The 22,785-nt window shown below is 52.7% G+C and overlaps 2 protein-coding genes across 10 annotated transcripts in view; both read right to left on the minus strand.

Annotated features, from left to right (window-relative positions):
• Positions 1–1,559, minus strand: part of LOC133340865 (aspartate, glycine, lysine and serine-rich protein-like) — a 34,111-nt gene extending 32,552 nt beyond the window's left edge. For 6 of the 9 annotated variants that reach the window (XM_061549316.1, XM_061549319.1, XM_061549317.1 and 3 more), the window contains exon 1: positions 1,354–1,559. The gene's annotated coding sequence lies outside the window, so the exon portion shown is untranslated. Of the gene's footprint in view, positions 1–1,331 lie in introns of all 9 variants that reach the window. The other 3 variants (XM_061549312.1, XM_061549313.1, XM_061549320.1) reach the window with 2 other exon arrangements.
• A 3,963-nt stretch (positions 1,560–5,522) lies between these two features.
• On the minus strand, positions 5,523–22,198 carry LOC133340859 (serine incorporator 1-like). The gene is made up of 10 exons (XM_061549297.1): positions 22,014–22,198; positions 19,068–19,229; positions 18,315–18,508; positions 17,145–17,224; positions 14,952–15,089; positions 13,914–14,083; positions 12,054–12,144; positions 10,915–11,095; positions 9,715–9,984; positions 5,523–8,759 (listed from the first exon to the last, which is right to left on the minus strand). The coding sequence occupies exons 1-10, from the start codon at positions 22,050–22,052 to the stop codon at positions 8,621–8,623; spliced, it is 1,464 nt and encodes a 487-aa protein (XP_061405281.1). The 5' UTR covers positions 22,053–22,198; the 3' UTR covers positions 5,523–8,620.
• Between the last annotated feature and the right edge of the window lie 587 nt (positions 22,199–22,785).

Genomic DNA, 22,785 nt, shown 5'->3' on the forward strand with positions numbered 1-22,785 from the left:
ACAATATGAACATCATCAGTGCGTCTTCTTGGTTCTTTCGGTAAAGTCACGTAGAATGGAAATAATAAAATAATAAAAATAAAACATAAAATAATTCTCACGACGTTTCGGCCACAACGCAAGCAGCCGTCCTCAGGTGAAGAACAGGTCTGTCGAGACGACAGAGTCTGAATGACACACCCCAGGCTTGGAGCGTATATTAAAGCTGTGAGGGAGGAGGAAGAGCGCCTTGACAAAAGAATTTGCATATCAAGAGGCATTTTAGCATATTTATGGGAAATGCAGATATGCTATTAGTACTACTTGTGAAATGCGTAGGAGGTTTGGCGAGTGGTTTAAAGTTATGTTTTGCCCGTGCATTATGCAGGATTAGCAGCATCAAAGGGAGGGGATAGGGCGAAGCATTAAGACGGAATGTTAATAGTCTGTAGCTGCAGCAAAATCGATCGGCAATGATAATCATCTTGAGCAGCAGACGTATTACAATCATCGTCGTCAGCGTCGTCGTCGTCATCACGAATCGCATCATCTCAGTCGTCTCAATCATCGCGGTCGACCTCTGTACCCCCAACCCAGACGACTCTTAACCCTCTGCTCACTCCGGGTGTCAAGCAACACAGCGCACCATGCCATCAGCACGCGTTCGACTGCGCACGGAAGTTCGCTGTTGACGTGTCTCTCTCTCTCTCACGGCGTCAACAGCAGCAGCAGCAAGACGCAGCAACAACAACCAACACAGTACAAGGGTTAGAGTCAATGAGTAGGGTAAGGTCAAGGGTAGAGTCAAGGGTAGAGTCAGGGGTAGAGTCAGGGGTAGAGTCAGGGGTAGAGTGACGGATAGAGGGGTAGGGGGTAGAGCTAAGGGTATGTGTTACGTTAGAATCGCGAGTAGCGTTAGGGTGAGCGTTACGATTTATCCTGAAGGTGAAGCTTCACTTACAAGAGAGACCACCCCTCCACCCTCCTCCTCCTCCTTGGTCAAGGCGCAGTTTCAGATGACAACGCTTCGGTTGAATTTCAATTTAAAGCTTTCGTGACTGCAGGGATTCATCTTCTTGGTTCTTTCGGTAAAGTCGTCACGTAGAATGGAAATAAAGAAATAATAAAATAAAACACAATAAGATAATTCTCACGACGTTTCGGCCACGACGCAAGCAGCCGTCCTCGGGTGAAGACCAGGTCTGTCGGGGGAGACGCTGTCTACGTGACTTTACCGAAAGAACCAACAAAACGCTTCGGTTGTTGGGAGTCGCCGTTTCGGGCGTTTGACTTGCGCCAGTCTCGCGCAGGTAAATCGCTCGCGCGAGACGCTCACTCTCTCGCACTCTCACCTGTGAGCATCACCCTCCTCACCTGGGCACGGCGGGCTCGAGGCGAGCAGCAGGATGAGGGCCCCCCGTCTTTGGCTTAATCGGCGCACCAAAGGTTACACACCCTTCACGATGGCAGCCGGGTAAACCCGCACACGGCTCAGCTGTACAGAACTTCACGAGGAAGTTGAGTGGATGTCGAACAGGCGAGTGTGTGTGTACCTGTGTGTGTGTACTTGTGTGTGTATGCGCGCCCCCTACAGATGAGTGTACCGATGTCCCGATGCAGGTGTGCAGGTGTCAGTGTGTGTGCCCCTACAGGCGAAAGCGTGTCTTGGCGTCCCACTCTATAGGCCTGTTGTGTACCTGTGCGTGTGTGCCGTGCCGGAATTCATCGGGGGCTCGCTCACAGCACTTGGTCCGACAGTCTGTTAAGACCATACGGGGGATATTTGGGGCCGTCCATAAATGACGTCACACGATTTTGAACGATTTTTGACCCCCCCCTCGTCACAAAAACTCAGACCCCCCCCTCAAATATGACGTCACAAAGCTCTGCCCCCCCCCCTTCCCAAAACCATCTTTTCATTTTGAAAATAAAACATGCTTCAAATCGCTTTAAACTATTGTCATTGTAGTGCGTATTTAATGTGGCGCTGCACTCTGATGTTGTAGGAGAAAACATTTATTAAAAAGGAGGCGTTGGAAAGCTTAAATTTAGCATAAAATTCAAAAATGTTTAATAGCAATCATTAAAACATTTTTCAAAATGTATGCTTCTCCATTCTCCCATGGAGAAGCAAACTGCTCCTTCATGGAATAAAGGGTGACCTTAGTAAATTTAAATAATCAAATAGTTAATAATGAAAATGTATCTATTTATTTAAAGTTGCGCATTTTGATGTGACGTCACATTTCTCAACCCCCCCCCCCTCGTCACACATCGTCACAAACGTCTGAACACCCCCCAGGTGCGTGACGTCATTTATGGACGGCCCCTTTGCCTTTATACAGGTGTGTACAGTACCTGTGTGTGTGCGCGCCTCTGCAGGTAAGGTGAGGAGAGGTGGTGGAGCGGTCAGCGTGCTGCGTTCCGAACCTGGCGATCCGAGTTCGATTCCCTAGGTCTTCTCAGCCTCGAATGAGTCCCGAGTACCATATTCTTAGGTTTTTTCGGTAAAGTCACGTAGGTAAAAAAATAATAAAAGTTAAATAAAAATAAAATAAAATTAGTAGTTCCACTAGAGAGACAAAGGCGGACGGGCGTGGTGCTGGCCACCCACCCCCCTCGTGTGCCGTTCCGGCCTCCATAGGTGCCACTACTCGCTAACCGCACTTGCCCCAACAGTCTGTGAAGGTTCTCGATTTGAATTTCTCTCACTTGATACAGCTATCGTGCTGTGACGGTTCCACCTGAAGACGGAAGCTTGTGTTGCCTCCGAAACGTCGTGATTTTTATTTTATTTTTATTTTACTTTTATTAATTTAAATTTTTTTTACCTACGTGACTTTACCGAAAAAACCTAAGAATATGAGTCTGTGAAGGCTACACTGGAATTTGTAGGGGCGGGAGGGGGTCTTTGTCTTTGTGTGTACCCCAAGCCTGCGTGAGAGCATGTGTCCAAAGTGCACCGAGCACAAAAGCGCTGTGGCGACGTCCCCTGCCTTGTCGTGTCCGTCTGTCTCTTATGGGGAACGGTGGCGCAGTGGTGAGCGCACCGTCCAAGGTCAAAGTGAAACCACAGACCGCTGAGCTGCGGAGCGCTTTTGTTTTTAAATCCTTTATATTAATTTCACTCGCTTGCTTGCTTGCGCGCTTACGACCGTGCAAATCTTTCGGTCGTTTTTTAACCCACTTCCCGTGATCCAATCGAGCTGACATTTTGCACACAGACTCGTTGTGCGTGACAATTTATTTTCGTGAAAATTTTGTTCCATAACTTTACACTTTTTAGGATTTTTTTTTATATTTAATTACCAATTGCTTAATGGTGGCAGGCAATCATCTGACCCATAGGTGGCAGCCATCTCAAGCCAGAAGACGAGAGGACTCTAGCTGCCACGCATATAAAGGATTTATAGTGAAAAACTTTGTTTTTATGGGTTAATTTTTTTAGAAGCGACCTGGCGAATCACAAATGACAGCTCAACGAAAGTGGCTTAGCCACGTGGGGACTGATGGTAGCAGCCGAATACTGTGGACGCGTGGACGTTGATTTTAAATGTGGAGGGAACAAAAACAAAAACCGGGGGACCTGGAGAAAAATCCACGGCGGGAGAGACACGCAGACTCCCAAATATAGAGCAGGCGTCAGGGTTGGGATCAAACCCACGAAACCTCCTGTGTACCAGGCGAGGTAGTTAACATCTCCTAGCCACGGTGAAAAAGACACACAAACTCCAAATATACAGCAGGCGTCAGGGTCGGGATCGAACCCACGAAACCTCCTGTATACCAGGCGAGGTAGTTAACATCTCCTAGCCACGGTGAAAAAGACACACAAACTCCAAATATACAGCAGGCGTCAGGGTCGGGATCGAACCCACGAAACCTCCTGTATACCAGGCGAGGTAGTTAACATCTCCTAGCCACGGTGAAAAAGACACGAAAACTCCAAATATACAGCAGGCGTCAGGGTCGGGATCAAACCCACGAAACCTCCTGTATACCAGGCGAGGTAGTTAACATCTCCTAGCCACGGTGAAAAAGACACGAAAACTCCAAACATAGAGCAGCAGGCGTCAGGGTCGGAGTCGAACCCACGACCTCCTGCGTACCAGGCGAGGTAGGTAACATCTCGACACGGTGAAAAAGACACGCAGACTCCATAGAGCAGGCGTCAGGGTCGGGATCGAACCCACGACCTCCTGCGTACCAGGCAAGGTAGGTAACATCTCGCCACCGCGATGCCCCAAAAAGCCAGAAGGGGCACGCGGCTCCAATATGGGCTCGGAGGCGTGGTGATGAATATCGAGACTCTGGTGGAACACACCCCAGACATATTCTTAGGTTTTTTCGGTAAAGTCACGTAGGTAAAACATTAAAATTAATAAAAGTAAAATAAAATAAAAATCACGACGTTTCGGAGGCAACACAAGCTTCCGTCTTCAAACAAATATCCCCCATATAGCCTTAAGACTTTTGGGGGCAAGTGCTGCTAGCGAGCACCTATGAAGGCCGACACGTTGTGAATGGGGGCGGGGGGGGGTGTGGAGGTAGCACCACGCCCGGCCGCCTTTGTCTTCCCGATGCAGGAACACCTGCACCGAGCCAGGCGGTGATTGACCCGGAACTGTGGAGGCAGCAGCGAGGGGTCGGTGGGTCACCACACAGATGATGATGTTGATGATGATGTGAAACTCATCCTCTTCTGTGGGCGTGCAGGAGAATGAGGAGGATCCGTACCCTGGCAACAAGCCAGGAGAAAGTATGGGATAGTGTATGGGGAGTTTCGATTTCAGGCTTTCATGACTGCAGGGATTCATCTTCTTGGTTCTTTCGGTAAAGTCACGTAGAAGGGAAATAATAAAATAATAAAAATTTAACATAATAAAATAATTCTCACGACGTTTCGGCCACAACGCAAGCAGCCGTCTTCAGGTGGAGAACAGGTCTGTCGAGAAGGCACAGTCAAATAATTTTCACGTCGTGAGAATTATTTGATTATGTTTTATTTTTATTATTTTATTCTTTTCCTTCTACGTGACTTTACCGAAATAACCAAGAAGATGTATGGGGAGTGTTTATGATAGTCTATGGCTATGGGATAGTCTATTGGATAGTCTATGGGATAGCGTGTGGGATAGTGTTTCCGTCTTCCGCACGTGTATTTTCTACAGGCACCCAGGTTTCCTCCCGCACGTATAATAAACACCCGTCATTAAACACCTTAATATAGAGGACTGCCAGAGCTTGGGCGATCTTTGGGAGCGCCGCCTATGAGGCTGCCGCTGCCTTTCCACTTGTCTGTGGGTCATCCTCCTGGTGCCTCCGAGTCTCTATGAGTCGTCCTCCAAGTCGTCCCCTCTCTCCGAGTCGTTCTCTCTTGAGTCGTCCTCCAAGTCGTCCCCTCTCTGAGTCGTTCTCTCTTGAATCGTCCCCTCTCTCCGAGTCGTTCTCTCGAGTCGTCCACTCTCTGTCCTCTCGAGTCATCCTCTCTCTGAGTCGTCGGGACGCTCATACACGTGCGCACACACAAACTCGCATGGCGATGAACAGCAAACATTTTCATTTACTTTCCGAAATCAACATCGCATTCAAAGCGTGCTCAGGGACGACGCAAAGTGCTCGTGACAGCACAGCGTCGTCAACCCGCGGCGCCCACCGATTACCAAGAACTCCCAAAGAGTGATCGTAACGAAGCAATGCACACAACAAAACAGCGGGTAGCATCGTGTACAGGGTACAGACCAGGAGTGGTGCAAGTACAGGGACTCCTGCACTTACAAACATTCGACTTGTGAACTTTCAGAGATACGAACAAACCCGTCCGTATGTCCAGTTGCCTGTTCGGACCGAGAGTCGTAAGTTCAACCGCCGTGCAATAAATAGATGGCGGTGGTGGCATCTACATCTGCAGAACGTGAAGAACCAGTGGCATCTACATCTGCAAGAACGTGAAGAACCAGTGGCATCTACATCTGCAGAGCATGAAGAACCAGTAGCATCTACATCCGCAGAGCATGAAGAACCAGTGGCATCTACATCTGCAAGAACGTGAAGAACCAGTGGCATCTACATCTGCAGAGCATGAAGAACCAGTAGCATCTACATCTGCAGAGCATGAAGAACCAGTGGCATCTACATCTGCAAGAACGTGAAGAACCAGTGGCATCTACATCTGCAGAACGTGAAGAGGCCAGTGGCATCTACATCTACAGAACTTGAAGAACCAGTGGCATCTACATCTGCCGAACGTGAAGAACCAGTGGAATCTACATCTGCAGAACGTGAAGAACCAGTGGCATCTACATCTACAGAACGTGAAGAACCAGTGGCATCTGCATATACAGAACGTGAAGAGGCCAGTGGCATCTACATCTGCAGAACGTGAAGAACCAGTGGCATCTACATCTGCAGAACGTGAAGAACCAGTGGCATCTACAGAACGTAAAGAATCAGTGGCATCTACATCTACAGAACGTGAAGAACCAGTGGCATCTACATCTGCAAGAACGTGAAGAGACCAGTGGCATCTACATCTAGAGATTATACAACTTTCAAAGCCATTCCCCCGTGTTTAGTGTACACGCCGTACAACACGTTTGGAATCGACGGGAGTACAGTTGGACTTGTGAACAAATCGACTTACGAACAGACCACTGGAACCGAACTCGTTCGTAAGTAGACCGCACATCCATCGTCATCCCGCCGCGTCCACTGATTACCAACTCCCCAAGAGCGATTATAACAAAGCAATACACATGCAAGAGCGGATAGCGTTGTGTGCAGGGTACAGACCAGGGGTGGTGCAGTGGTGGTGGTGTTGGCTCAATGGGGGGGGGGGGGGGGGTCTCAGCCGAAATCAATTAAGGGGGTTACCCCCCACGCCCCCCCTGCCCCTTAAGTGTATAAACTCAGTGAGATGACAGAAGAGATTTGAGAGAGGAGACAAACGTGGGGCGGAAAAATGTAGACATGGAGATGTACGGTGAGATGACAAGCCGAGAGACACGGCCAAGACAGAGACACGTGAGTGAGAGCGAGCAGACAGAGGCAAGCGAAGACAGATGGAGGCACGAGAGAGATGAGATATGTCGCGCGATTAGAGAAAAAATAAGAGAGATGCGGTATGATGACAAGCGAGATACAGAACGTGTAAGAGAAACTTGGGACTTTTTTTTAATTAGCATTTTTTTATTTGAGCTCATTTTTACACACCACCTATTATTTATTATGCAATGGAACCACTTCAACCACCACTCTGTGACCGCCTCTCCCCCACCACCACCACCACAGCTCAGCTCTGACTCGGGGAGTTGCCGATGCCCAGTGCCAGCCACCACAACCAAATGTCCCGAGCCTGCAAACCCTCCAAGGGCCAAGAGCCAAATAAAAGTTACAGTCCTGTCTATTGAAAAAGTTTAGAAATCCGCGGGAGCGCCCCTCGGCTGCTTCCTCAGATTTCCCACCCCCGTGTCAACTAAAGTTATATTTCAAAGTTAATAATAAGCTGTGTCTCGATGCAGTGGTATATGAACTTATCAGGGGGCATGGTTTCGCCACCCCTGGTATATACTGCGTGTGTGTGTGTGTTTACATATGTTGAACTTCTTTCGCACCGTACGTAGCCAACCGTGATAGTCGGAGGAGCGGTGCGGTGTGCGTGCGCATTCACCACGTAGAAAAATATTCACTGCGTTTCCACGCACAAACAAAATGCACTAATCTCTATCCAGTGGTGCAGAGCCAGTGGTGAAAATTCCACATTCCTATGACGAGGGCCGCACGAACGTATGTTAACGCGTGTGTGTGTCGCCGTGTTTGTGCGCGGGTACGGGAACCGCGGGTGGGCAGCGGTCAACCGGGGAAGCCTTCACATCCAGCAGTGGATTGACCATGGCTCCTTCCTTTCACGACGATGCTGGTAGTATACATATGCGGGTCATGCTTCTGGACAAAATCTTTCCTGTCATAGGAATGTGGAATATCCACCGTCCCCCTCTGAAACCTGCCGAAACGCTACACACCCAGCCACAAAAAACAAAGCCCCTTGGTGCAGGGAGACGTGCGTGTGTCTGTGCGTGTGTGCGTACGTTTCTGTGCGTGTGTGTGTACGTGTCTGTGTGTGTGTGTGTACGTGTCTGTGCGTGTGTCTGTGCGTGTGTCTGTGCGTGTGTCTGTGCGTGTGTCTGTGCGTGCGCCTATGTGCGTGCGCGTATGTGTGCGTGCACGTGCGTCGAGTAGTATAGTGGTTAGTGCAACGCTGCGCTATGAACCCCGGCTACAGAAGTTGCATTCCCGCTCACGGCCACCAACACCGGTGACGATTATCTGAACCGATCCTGGGCCTCCCCTAGGTCGACCCAGCCTCAAATGAGTACCCAGTGTGCGATGTGCAAACATCGTCACTAGGGAGAAAAAGGCAGCCGGGCGTGGAGCTGGCCACCCAGCCTTTGTTGTATGCATGTGCGCGCGTGTGTACGCGTGCATGTGTGTGCGCGTACGTGTGCGTGTGTACGTGTGCGTGTGTACGTGTGCGTGTGTACGTGTACACGTGTACGTGTGTACATGTGCGAAAAGCATCGGTGCCGACCCCGGGTACGCCCGTGACCCAGTGACCCGGTGCACCCGGTGACCCGATGACCCATCAGTCGAACTCGCGGTCGGACAGAATGAGCGGGGCGATGAGGGTCCAGGTGTAGAGACCCAGGCAGATCCAGCTGCTGGAGATTTTGACCCAGACGGACGGCCAGGACGTCACCATCGTCTTGCCGTCCACGTCCGGCCTGGTAGAGGCACAGTGGTGGGAGGGGGGGGGAGAGGAAGGGGAGAGAGATGGAGGGGATAAACAGAGACACAGACAGAGAGAGGCATGGGAAGCGGGGAGAGATGGAGAATGAGAGTCAAGTCAGGCTCCAAACCGGCATATGCTGCTGCTGGTCTCACAAGACGGATGAATCTGGCTCGGGGCCCAGCAGGGCCAGGGCTGGGCCTTTATGACGAGTTCACCACGCGTGGTTGACAGTTGGTACGCGGTGAGGTCACAGCATCACTACCATGTCACCCTACACCGCATCTCCACTCATTCACCACGCGTGACGTCAGTCGGTACGCGATGAGGTCACAGCGTCACTACCGCGTCACCCTACATCCGCGTCTCCACTCGTCCACCTCGCGTGGTTGACAGTTGCTACGCGGTGAGGTCATAGCGTCACTACCATGTCACCCTACACCGCGTCTCCACTCGTTCACCGCACGTGACGTCAGTCGGTACGCGGTGGGGACACAGCGTCACTACCGCGTCACCTGCACCGCATCTCCACTCGTTCACCACGCGTGACGTCAGTCGGTACGTGGTGAGGTCACAGCGTCACTACCGCGTCACCCTACACCGCGTCTCCACTCGTTCACCACGCGTGGTTGACAGTTGGTACGCGGTGAGGTCACAGCGTCACTACCATGTCACCCTACACCGTGTCTCCACTCGTTCACCACGCCAGACGTCAATCGGTACGCGGTGAGGTCACAGCGTCACTACCATGTCACTCTACACCGCGTCTCCACTCATTCACCACGCGTGACGTCAGTCGGTACATGGTGAGGTTACAGTGTCACTACCATGTCACCCTACACCACGTCTCCACTCCACGGCTCGCGTACTTCACCGGCAAGCAAAGAGAAAAACCCCCGACGTGGCGCCTCCCGGCTCGGCTCGGCGGCGGTGCACGGCGGAGCGCTCACCGGTACCAGTTGGTGAGCGTCATCATGATGTAGAGCGAAGCGAGGCACATCAGGAAGTGGAAGAAGCAGTAGCTGTAGGTCACTCCGCCCGCCTCGTTGTCTTGGGCCCGGCGCACCGCGCCACCCTCTTCGTCGCCCTCCTCGTCCTCCGGCCCGCTCCCCGACTTGACGGCGACGCCATCGTCCGCCGAGCCGCCCTCGTTCACCAGCACCGACTCGTCTCCCGACAGCGTCAGCCGCCCCACCTGGCTGTGGCTCGACGTGCGGATGCTGGGGGGGGGAGAGGGACGGGACGCGGGCAGAGACGGGGCGGAGACGGGGAGAGAGATGGGGAGATGGGGAAGGATGATGAGAGAGAGAGAGAGCAAGAGGGGGAGCAATGTGAGAGATACAGATGGAGGCAAAAATGTGAAGAGATGGAAATACAAAGAGACATGATCACCACCATCTCTATTCAGACCACCAGCACCACCACCTTCATTACCAGTAGCACCTCCATCTCAATTACTGCCACTACCTCCATAAACAACACCACTATTATCAACGACAGCACCTCCACGAGCAGCACCACCTCCCATTAGCACCACCACCAGCACCACCAACAACACCACTAACACCACCACTACCATCAGCACCGCCACTATCATCAGCATAATCAGCACCATCAGCACCACGACCACTAACACCACCATCAGCATCACCAACACCACCTCCCATTACCATCAGCACCACCACCACCAACAACACCACCACCAGCACCACCACCAGCACCGTCAGCACCGCCACTACTATCAGCACCACCAGCAACACTTCCTATTACCATCAGCACCACCACCATCAGCACCAATATCAGCACTAACAACTCCAGCACCTCCACCACCAGCACCACCACCACCACCAGCACTACCACCAGCACCACCACCATCAGCACCACTATCAGCACTACCAACTCCAGCACCACCAGCACCACCAGCACTACCACCAGCACCACCACCATCAGCACCACTATCAGCACTACCAACTCCAGCACCACCAGCACCACCACCCACACCACCACCATCAGCACCACCGCCACCACCAGCACTACCACCAGCACTACCACCAGCACCACCACCATCAGCACCACCACCAGCACCACCACCAGCACCACCACCACCCCCACCACAGCCGTGGTGAGCAGCGGGCGGTGTGGCGGCTCACCTGGAGTAGAGGACGCACAGCAGGTAGACGACCAGGCCCACGATGCTCTGCGCGTCCCACCACTGCGGCGACGCCGGCACGGCGGAGGTGGTGGGGGCCGGGGTCGTGGTGTTCACGTGGCCCCCCGCGCCCCCCGAGATGGTCGTCATCAGCGACATGAGGCTCGGGTTGCAGGTGCGCTCTGCGCGCGGAGAAAACATTCAAGTGAAAGTCGTGCGCGGTCCTCGCCCCTCGAAAGAGCTCAACGGCCGAATCGGAATCTTTATTTTAAACTGGAGAAGGAATCCGAAGAGCTATAAAGCTAGATTTGAAGCTTTCGTGACTGCAAGGATTCATATTCTTAGGTTTTTTCGGTAAAGTCACGTAGGTAAAAAATTAAAATTAATAAAAGTAAAATAAAATAAAAATAAAAATCACGACGTTTCCATTGCAACACAAGCAATCATCATCAGGTATAAATGAAATAGCAACAGAAAATTCTAACCAGAAAAACTATAGACAGACATATAAGCAGACAGATGTCTGCTTATATGTCTGTCTATAGTTTTTGCTTGTGTTGCAATCGAAACGTCGTGATTTTTATTTTATTTTACTTTTATTAATTTTAATTTTTTACCTACGTGACTTTACCAAAAAAACCTAAGAATATAGCTATAAAGCTCTTCTTCACAGATGTCCTGTCGGGGCACAGGGTCACAATGTTACGACGACAACGCTACAAAAACACGAAGTGCAAATATAGGAAAAAGTAAACACTTAAAAAAGGAAATGAAACTAAACAATGTTTATCTTACCAGGTAAAGCCCACTGAGCTATGAACTTATTTTTCAGAAGCGACCTGGCCATAAATGGTAGCTCAACGAAGTGGCTTATCATCACGTGGACATTTATAGCAGCAAAATAATCCAAAATAAACTAAATGCATGTTTCAAAAATGATGAGGGAAAAACCGGAGGACCCGGATAAAAAAATATAATTCCACGTGACCACGGCGAGAGAGACACGCCAACTCCAAATATACAGGCATCAGGGTCGGGATCGAACCCCTGACCTCCTGCAAACCAGGCGGAGGAAGATAACATCACACCAATGTGGGGCACGTCAAATAAATCATTTCACGCATCGTTCGCGATGGGTACCTGGCTCACTGCTCATCGCCGACCAGGTGAGGTACATGGTGTAGAGGGTGATGATGGAGGACTGCAGCAGGCCTGACCGGGGCTGCCCCTCCTACAAAGACAAAGAGAGAGCCCACCCCCGTGTACCCCTTGCGGCATGGTGCACGACACGGCGGTGTGGCCACAACCACCATGCTCGGTGCTGATACTGTTCACACACCGCACCAGGTGCATGTCTCTTTGAGCCCGGGTCAGCCTAGGGGAAAGGCCCAGGACCGGTTCAGATAATCGTCAATGACATTGGCCGTGAGCGGGTATGGAACTCGGCCCTCCGGGTTCGTAGCGCGGCGCGATAACCGCTGCACTGCCGCTCCCCACCGTGCCCCACCACTGCGCACAAAGACAAAGATCCCCCTTATAGCCTTCAAGAAACTGACGGGGGCAAGTGTTGTTAGCGAGCAGCACCTATTGAGGCCAGCAACGGCACATGACGGGGCGGGTGCGGCCAGCACCACGCAGCGCCCGGCCGCTCTTTGTGCGTTTCCCCGGTGTCGACGTTTTACACACCGCAGCAGGTCAGCAGGTACCCACTTTATTTAAGGCCGAGTTGACCTAGGAGAAGCCCAGGGACAGGCATGGATGGCGTCACCGTGTTTGGTCCCTTGTAACCTTGCTCCACTTAACAAGGAGTAGGGAGAGGGGGGGGGGTTACCTCTCATCTAAAGCAACGTCAACGGTGCTGTTTGTGGCTGGACGCTTGGTGCTCTTGGGCCTCATACGGACAGGAGCTCGGTGAAGACAGTGAAGAAAGTAATGCTCTCGACAATACTGGTAGGAACCACCTGGTTCCACCAGGCCACAGGGGATTATTGTGTCCGTCCGTCGTGCAGGGAGGGGCTGGGTGGGGAGGGAGGGGCTGGGTGGGGAGGGTGGGGAGGGGCTGGGTGGGGAGGGTGGGGAGGGCCTGGATGGGGAGGGGCTGGTCACACCGTGGTGCCCTTATAAAACTCAACGTTTAACCTACTCACGCCGGCTTGTACCCGCCCTCAGAGTCGGGCATATTTGCGGAATACACCACGCCGCCGTTGACCCTGGCCATTGACCGAGCAACCCAACGTTCCTTACAGCTCCCTCCGCAGGAATGTGTTTACCATCGCTCACCCACCCCTCTCTGCGCGACGCACGCAAGAGCGGATTGGGGAGGCCAACACCACGTCCGGCAGCCTTTGTCTCCCCAGTGCCGAGTGTTTACACACCGCAGCAGGTGCTCACGAAGCGGACGATCTGATAGTATGTTTCGTTTGAGATTGTGTCAGACGTAATGAGTTCTCACTCATTGCTCTCGTAGAGAGGTGGTGAGGAGCCGGCGCTACCAACGATCGCCCAAGCTCTGTGGTCCTCGAGCTATTAAGGCGTTATCGGTCAATTAACAGCGAGCGTTTGTATGTGGGAGGAGAGCAGACCACCCCGGGAGAGAAACCCACGCGTGCGACGGGTAAAACACTCCATCCCGTGAGGACGTACACGAGTCCACACATTTTGCTGCCTTTAGTATCGCCCGTTTAATTTATGGCAAGATGCAGAGGAAAGTCAGAAGCAACGCTCCAGGAAGGCAGAACGACTTCCCAGACTGACTTCCTGTATTGAAAGAATAACAATAAGTGTACTGGATTGGGACACCATGCGAACGTGTGTGCGTGAACATGTGGGAGCTTGCATGTATGAGCACACGTGTGCACGTGTGAGCGTGTGCGAGCGCGTGAGTGTGTGCATGTGTGCGCGCGTGAGTGTGCGCGAGCGTGTGTGAGCGTGTGTGAGCGTGTACGAGCATGCGTGAGTGCGCATGAGCGTGTGCGCGAGTGTGACCACGTGCGCGCGTGCCTGGATCTTGGGCAGCACGGAGGTGATGGAGATGGCGAGGCAGAGCAGCATGTTGACGGAGATGAAGGCCTTGTTGGCGACGCAGCTCTCGTGGCCGGCGTAGAACAGGAAGAAGAGCACGACGGCCACGAGCGACACCGCGTAGCCCAGCACCGTCACCGTCATGAGCGCTGCGAGGGGGGGGGGGCGCCACTCGCGCGAGTTACGGCGCTATCCCAGTCACGGGCCCGCCCCCCCCCGGATCAGCCGCACACGCGCTGTGCGTTATGGTCTATAGCGTTCACCGTGCGCGCCGAATGGAGGCTGGTGGGTGAGTTGGCGAGCAGAGGAATGGGCAGGCGGGTGAGTTGGCGAGCAGAGGAATGGGCAGGCGGGTGAGTTGGCGAGCAGAGGAATGGGCAGGCGGGTGAGTTGGCGAGCAGAGGAATGGGCAGGTGGGTGAGTTGGCGAGCAGAGGAATGAGCAGGTGGGTGAGTTGGCGAGCAGAGGAATGGGCAGGTGGGTGAGTTGGCGAGCAGAGGAATGCGCAGGTGGGTGAGTTGGCGAGCAGAGGAATGGGCAGGCGGGTGAGAGGGTGAACGGAATAGTAGATGAGCCGGTGAACGGGAAGGTGGGCGAGCAGGTGAATGCATTAGTGGGAGAGTGGGTGAAGAGGTGAGCAGGTGAGTGGGTAAGCAGGAGAGAGGTAAAGTGGACAGGTAAACGGGTAAATGGGCTCGTGGATGAACAAGTGAACGAGTGAGCGAGCGTCAGTGCAGGATGGCAGGTAGGCGAGTGAGCGAGTGGGTGAATGGGTGAGCGAAGGATTGAGTAGGTGAGAGAGTCGAACAGCTGAATGGGTGGGCTAGAAGTGGAGTAGGCAGGGTGAGTCATCGAGCGAGTGGTCAGGTGAGCGAGTGGGCAGGGTGAGCAAACGGGCAGGGTGAGCGAGCGGGCAGGGTGAGCGAGCGGGCGGGTGCGAGAGTGGGCGGGCGGGTGAGCGGACGGGCAGGTGAGCGAGCGAGCGGGTAGGTGAGCGAGCGGGCGCGATCGACTTACCCGCATACCAGCAGCGTGAGTTTCCCTCCTCCATCCTCTCGATCCAGGACTCGTTCCAGGAGTGGGCAAAGTCCACCAGGAGGATGAGCTGCATGAGGATGAAGCAGAACGCTCCCCCCATGCCCACGTAGAACCACGCTGGGGGAGGGTGTCACCGGGGGAGGGGGGTGGGCGGGCGGTGGGGGGGGAGGGTGGTGGGTGGTGGGGGGCGGGTGTGGTGGTGGGGGGATGGTGGGAGGCGGTGGGAGGAGAGACAGCGTTACAATGCTACCACTTTATTGATGGGCGGTACGGTTACGTTTCGAAGGGGTAGGAGTCATTTACTGTCGAAAATTTGAATTTCGTTCTGGTTGAACGAAATAAGCAACTGACGACGATGATGAACACATGCCCACACCAGAGCAAGTCCTCCGTTTACTTTTGGGATGCGTCCTTGGAAAAAATGACGTTAGGCGAAACGTCGACCTAAACCTATTTTACCGTTACATTTAGTGTATGTTCCCGGGGGTAATTTTGTGGTCAAAATATTGTAGACGAAAATATTAAGTACCAAAAGACAAAAAAAGGATACTCAAAAGATATGATAGAACCAGTTTAAATATACAATGTAATAGAGTACTCTCCAGAGCTGGGCTGCAGAAGAGAGGGGAGCGCAAGAGCCAGTATGGATATTAGGAAGCCACGGGAACTACGCACTTTTACATTTCGGTTGAAAACTCATTCATTTAGAAATGCTTTTTGGGATTAGTTTGTTGTCCTTGCCATGCACCTCCGATTTGCACTGTTGGCTACGCACGGCGTGAAATAAATTCAACATAGTACATACGTGCCCAAGTTGTAAACACCGAGGGGTGATAGGCCACTAGGGGGCGCCGTGGCATAGAGAATCAATGCAGTTTAAATCGAAGTTCAAGAAACTAACACTTTTTAAATCCTTTATATTAAGTTCACTTGCTTGCGCGCTTACGACCGTGCAAATCTTTCGGTCGTTTTTTACCCACTTCCCGTGATCCAATCGAGCTGACATTTTGCACACAGACTCGTTGTGCGTGACAATTTATTTTCGTGAAATTTTTTCCCCAAAATTTTACACTTTTTAGGAATTTTTTTTAAATATTTAATTACTAATTGCTTAATGGTGGCAGGCAATCATCTGACCCATAGGTGGCAGTCATCTCAAGCCAGAGGACGAGAGGACTCTAGCCGCCACGCATATAAAGGATTTATAGTGAAAAACTTTGTTTTTACGGGTAATTTTTTTTTTTACCAGGTGAGGCCCACTTAGAAGCTACCTGGACATACATAAATTATAGCTCAATGAAGTGGCTCATCATCACGTGGCAATTTCTAGCAGCCGCCAAATACTCTAAACGCGTGATGTCGATTCTAAACGTGGAGGGAAAAATCAGAGGACCAGGAGAAAAAAATCCACGCGATCACGGGGAGAGAGAGAGAGAGACATCCGCAAACTAAAAATATACAGCAGGCGTCAGGGTCGGGATCGAACTCGCGACCCCCTATATACCAGGCGAGGGAGTTAACATCTCATAGCTATCTTCTTGGTTCTTTCGGTAAAGTCACGTAGAAGGGAAATAATAAAACAATAAAAATAAAACATAATATTGATGCTACCCCTATGCCCTCCCTTTGATGCTGATAATCCTGCATAATGCACGGGCATAATATGACTTTGAAACCCCCCTGCCCACCTCCTACGCATTTCACAAGTAGTACTAATCACATACCTGCATTTCCCATAAATATGCTAAATTCCTCTTGATATGCAAATTATTTTGTCAAGGCTCGCTTGCCCCCTTCCAACCCAGCTTAAATATACGCCCCAAGCATGGTGGTGTTTCATTCAGACGCTGTCTCCTCGACAGACCCGGTCTTCACCTGAGGACGGCTGCTTGCGTTGTGGCCGAAACGTCGTGAGAATTATTTTATTATGTTAAATTTTTATTGATTTATTATTTCCCTTCTACGTGACTTTACCAAAAGAACCAAGAAGATGAATCCCTGCAGTCACGAAAGCTTCAAATCGAAATCTCATAGCTACCGCGGCGCCCCTTCTTTACCAAACCCTAACTCATTGGCGACGTTCTAGCGAGGCAACGTTCTAGCGAGGCGACGTAAACAGAGGACTTCCTGTCGTGGCTTGTTGCCAAGGCTTCAACCCTCTTAGTCACCCACCGGTGGTGAAGCCGCCTTTGGGGATGAAGAAGGACCCGACCAAGATGCCGACGAGCAGGAGGAATTTGAGCAGCCAAAACCTGCAGAAGAACAGACGGCGTGAGTTGGGGGGGGGGGGGGAGAAACTGCTGTGTATTTTCAACTCTCTCTCCGACGACGGCTGCAACAATTCACGTGCGCCGGCTCTGTCCGTCCCTATCATTCCGTTGCGGTGAGGGTAAACGCTAATTCTTTAGCCGGGTGGCGGTGGCGGTGGTGGCTACGCTGCCTGCAATCCTCCAGTGCTGTGCCGGAGGCAGCAGCGAGGGGCTGGAGGATCACCGCACAAATGGTGTGAAAATCCCTTCCCGTGAGTGGGCGTTAAGGAGGAGCAGTACTCCTGGCTCGCCAGGAAAAGGCAGTACGGCAAAGTGCAGACTAATATCATTTGGCTAATGGCGATTAAGCAGGTGGTGGTGGCTACGCTCCCCGTGGCCTGTAACCCAGCGCTGTGGAGGAGTCAGCGAGGGTTTGTGGATCACACGCAGATGTGAAACTCCCTTCCCGTGAGCAGTGTATGAATGTCTGAACTTCTTTCGCACCGTATGTAACCAACCGTGCAAATCGGAGGTGGCGGGGGAAGGACAACAAACTAAACACAAAAGGCAGCGTTGAGGAGACGTACCCTGGCTCGCCAGGAGAAAGTGGCATAGGAAAATGTGGAATCCTAACTATTCCGTCTGTATTTCGATTTAAAGCGTTCGTGACTGCAGGGATTCATCTTCTTGGTTCTTTCAGTAAAGTCACGTAGAAGGGATTAAGCGGCTGGTGGTGCTGGCTACCACCACCTGAGGACGGCTGCTTGCGTTGTGGCCGAAACGTCGTGAGAATTATTTTATTATGTTTTATTTTTATTCTTTTATTACTTCCCTTCTACGTGACTTTACCGAAAGAAATAAGAAGATGTATTCCGTCTGTATGGGATTGGTGTATCCCCCTACTCGGGAGGAAACCCATTATCGGTGCGCCACCTTCTCCTGTCAGAGCCAGGGTACGGCTGCCTACACGGTGCCGGCTCACAGACAAAGGGGCTACCGCACCGCCCCCCCCGGCTACGGGCGCCGCCGAGAACCGTTCGGCGTGATCCGCACGACAATGGCTCGGCCGCGTCGCGTGTCTCCCGTCACGGACCCGTTGTGCAGGTGGGCGCGAGGGTCGCGGCTCGTCTTCACGTTGATGGTGATGATCGACAGCAGCAGGAAGAAAACGGAGAGCGAGAAGCACACGCGGTACACGGCCTCGTATCCCACGAGCGCTTCGCAGTTCACGTAGCCGTGCACGCCGGGCACCTGCGTGCCGGCGCCGCCGTGGCACAGCGCTGGCACCTGCGTGTTGCCGGTGTGGGGGGGAGGGGGCAGGCAGAGGGCAGGAGGAGGGGGAAGAGACGGGCAAGCGCACACACACACACACGCGCGCACTATGAGTGGCAATATACTCACGTGGGGAATACAAGGCAACATCGTCCACCCGATGCTAAAACTAGTGCAGGCTGCAGCCTTGCGCTACGAGAATGATAGCGGGGAATGTACTGACGATTAATTTGAAAGACAAGGATCCTTGCATGGCCTTTGACAGGCTGTTGGGCAAAGTGCTGTTTATAGCGAGCAGCACCTACGAAGGCCGGCACGGCACACAAAAGGGTGGTGTGGCCAACGCCACGCCCGGTGGCCTTCGTCTCCCTGGTGGCAATGAATGTTTACACACATCACCAGCTACTCATTTGAGTCGACCTAGGCCCGGCTCCGATATAATCATCAACGGTGTTGGCCACGAGCGGGAATAAAACTCCGGTCGCCGGGGTTCGTAGCGCAGCGCGCTAACCACTACACTACCGCTCCCCACAGTAACACACACACAGGCACGCACAGTCACAAACGCGCGTACCTTCTTGAGCTGATTCTCGAGCCCCGGTGCCAGCATCACGGCCGCCATGATGGTGCCAAGCAGCAGGAAGAAGGCGTAGACCAGGCGCGTCACCGTCGACGTGCGGCCGCTGGGGCAGCAGCTGCACAGCAAGCAGGACGCGCGGCCACACAGGCACGGGATCTGTGGGGGCGGGGAGGGGTGAGGAGGGGGGCGAGGGAGGGGGGCCAGAGGGGAGCGAGAAGGGGGTCAAGGAGGGGGCGAGGGAAAGGGGCGAGGGAGGGGGTCGAGGAGGGGGGGCGAGGAGGGGGGCGAGGGAGGGGGGCGAGGAGGGGGGCGAGGGAGGGGGGCGAGGGAGGGGGGCGAGGGAGGGGGGCGAGGGAGGGGGGCGAGGGAGGGGGGCGAGGAGGGGGGCGAGGGAGGGGGGCGAGGGAGGGGGGCGAGGGGCGAGGAAGGGGGGCGAGGGAGGGGGGCAAGGGAGGCGAGGGAGGGGGGCGATGGAGGGGGGCCAGAGAGGGGCGAGAAGGGGGGTCAAGAAGGGGGGCGAGGGAGGGGGGCGAGGAGGGGGGGTGAGGAGGGGGGGTGAGGAGGGGGGCGAGGGAGGGGGGCGAGGAGGGGGGCGAGGAGGGGGGCGAGGGAGGGGGGCGAGGGAGGGGGGCGAGGGAGGGGGGCGAGGAAGGGGGGCGAGGGAGGGGGCGAGGAAGGGGGCGAGGGAGGGGGGCAAGGGAGGCGAGGGAGGGGGGCGATGGAGGGGGGCCAGAGAGGGGCGAGAAGGGGGGTCAAGGAGGGGGGCGAGGGAGGGGGGCGAGGAGGGGGGGCGAGGAGGGGGGCGAGGGAGGGGTCGAGGAAGGGGCGCGAGGGAGGGGGGCCAGAGAGGGGCGAGAAGGGGGGTCAAGGAGGGGGGCGAGGGAGGGGGGCGAGGGGACACAAGGCAGGTGCAGACAGCATTAGGAGGCCATTGCGAGCCCCGTCTCCAACCAAGTCGTTATGAAACCACAGAACTCCTCTTATGCACGTCCCTATTATCCGTCCTTCATACTGTCCGACAATCCTATTAACCGTGGCAGATGTAGCGTCCAAAAAAAACGCCTATTACCAGTGGCCTTATTCCTTGCTATTGTCTGAAAATATTCCCGTGTTTGCAAATGATAATACCCGCGCTAAATTCATCCTATTACACGTGATTCAGAGGAATTCAATTACTCGAAAACATTCTTTGGTTCTTTCGGTAAAGTCACGTATAAAGATAAATTAATAAATTAAATAATAGCATACGACGTTTCGATTGCAACACAAGCAATCATCATCAGGTATAAATTAATTAGCAACAAAAAATCTAACCAAAAAACTATAGACAGACATATGAGCAGACAGATATCACCAAGATACATAGAGAGAGTAACACAGTTACAGAGAGGGAGATCGTCTCTGTGGGGTGGCCTTAAATAGACAGGGGGGCAGAGGCAGAGAGAGGGAGGGGTTAGAGATACAATTTACATGTAGCTATTATTTAATTTATTATTTTATCTTTATACGTGACTTTACCGAAAGAACCAAAGAATAATTCCTGCAGTCACGAAAGCTCCAAAATTAAGATTGAACTACTCGAAAACACTAGAATTGTGATTCTCAAGCGCAGTGAAGTTGATGGTCTCAGCCTGGCCCACCAGTGGCTTCGATAGAGACCCATAGACTCGTATAGATTCAGAGATCATTAATCAATGACTAAAAATACACGTTAACTCCAATCCAGAAGGGCATTCCGAACGTGAGGACATCGTGTTTTTGTGTCCTGTTTGTTACTGTATCGTCCTTACCCCGTGCCCCTACTGGACATGTGAAGGGCGGCGCTTCATAGGATTCCTCCAATATAAACATTGCAGATTTTCAGGTCTCAAACATGCCCATTTGCTTGTTAAGTTTACTCAATTGTCTGTGCTAATCCTACATAATGCACGGGCATAATAGGACTTTGAAACGCCCCCCCCCACCTCCTACGCATTCCACAAGTAGTGACTAATCCCATACCTGCATTCCCATAAATATGCTAAATTCCTCTGTTGATATGCAAATTCCTTTGTCAAGGCGCCCTTCCCCCTCTAAGCCAGCTTAAATATACACTGCCAAGCATGGTGGTGTTCATTCAGACGCTGTCTTTCCGACAGACCTGTTCTTCACCTGAGGACGGCTGCTTGCGTTGTGGCCGAAACGTCGTGAGAATTTTATTGTTCTATTTTTATTATTTTATTATTTCCCTTCTACGTGACTTTACCGAAAGAACCAAGAAGATGTCTGTGGCGGGTTTATATCTACGCGATCTTACCCCACAAACACCTATCAGGGGTCACGTTAACAACGCGGCCACCACGAACACCGTCAAATCCCTCCTCATGGACCACCCACCACCACCACCACCATGAGAGATGAGACGTTCAAGAAGTATTCTTAATTTTTTTCTGTAAAGTCACGTAGGTAAAACATTACAAATAATAAAAGTAAAATAAAATATTATACTATTTTATTTTACTTAAAATAAAATATATTATTTTATTTTACTTAAAATAAAATATTTTATATATTTATTTTACTTTTATTAACTTTTAATGTTTTACCTACGTGACTTTACCGAAAAAAACCCAAGAATATGAATCCTTGCAGTCACGAAAGCTTTCAAATCTCGAACGTTCAAGAAGACCTCTTCCACCCCTCAGGACGAGGCCGTGGGGACCCTTCGCCATGCCGGGGTCATTCGGCTCCGTGAGCGAGCCAGGAGCGAGGTCACCCGTGGGAGATCGGTGGCGGTGACAAGGGGAGGCCCTTGTCCATCCAGCAGTGGATTGACCATGTCTGCCCACGATGATTGTGACGAGGACGACGACGGCAATGAGGGCGAGGGAGCTGGCCATGATGAGCGGTGTTCTGCCCGCCCGCTCGTGAAAACAAACAAACACAAAAATGTCAACTCACCCAGCTCGCAATGGAGCAGATGCCAATCGCGGCTCCCATGGCGAGCGGGTGGTACGTCGGCTCCTCTTGCGACGACTTCTTAGTTCTGCTTTAGTCTCCTGCTGCTCGTTCGCGGTTGTTGTTGTTGTTGCTGCTGCTGCTACGACTGTTGCGTGCGACGCTGGGAAGGGGAATTCCGTAATTGCTCTTCCGAGTTTACGTGCGTGATGACGTCACGGCGCAGGGTGACGTAATGACGTACGCGACCTCGTGCCGAGTTTACGTGCGTGGTGACGTCACGGCGCAGGGTGACGTAATGACGTTACGCGACCTCGTGCCGAGTTTACGTGCGTGCTGACGTCACGGCGCAGGGTGACGTAATGACGTTACGCGACCTCGTGCCGAGTTTACGTGCGTGGTGACGTCACGGCGCAGGGTGACGTAATGACGTTACGCGACCTCGTGCCGAGTTTACGTGCGTGGTGACGTCACGGCGCAGGGTGACGTAATGACGTACGCGACCTCGTGCCGAGTTTACGTGCGTGGTGACGTCACGGCGCAGGGTGACGTAATGACGTACGCGACCTCGTGCCGAGTTTACGTGCGTGATGACGTCACGATGCTGACGGAATGACGTCACCGACGTAATGACGCACGCAAACTTGTGCCCGGACAGCCGCGTCTCTCGACAAAGACACGTACGCGTTGTCGTTACGTCATCACGCACGGCGGTGTTGTTGACATACGTAAAGCTACGGGACGTCATTACGCACGGCGTCTTCACGGTGACGCA

The sequence above is a fragment of the Lethenteron reissneri genome, chromosome 10 (genome assembly GCF_015708825.2).
Source record: "Lethenteron reissneri isolate LAM-NWPU_2019-01 chromosome 10, ASM1570882v1, whole genome shotgun sequence".
Classification (NCBI taxonomy): Eukaryota; Metazoa; Chordata; class Hyperoartia; order Petromyzontiformes; family Petromyzontidae; genus Lethenteron; species Lethenteron reissneri.

Excerpts from the sequence above, each read along its gene's own strand:
- LOC133340859 (XM_061549297.1), bottom strand. The coding sequence starts at position 22,052 with ATGGGAGCCGCGATTGGCATCTGCTCCATTGCGAGCTGG. Across the intron at positions 17,225-18,314 it reads CGCGCCCACCTGCACAACGG|GTTTTGGCTGCTCAAATTCC; the intron begins GTCCGTGACGGG and ends GTTCTTCTGCAG. Across the intron at positions 12,145-13,913 it reads CCGTGCTGCCCAAGATCCAG|GAGGGGCAGCCCCGGTCAGG; the intron begins GCACGCGCGCAC and ends TTGTCTTTGTAG.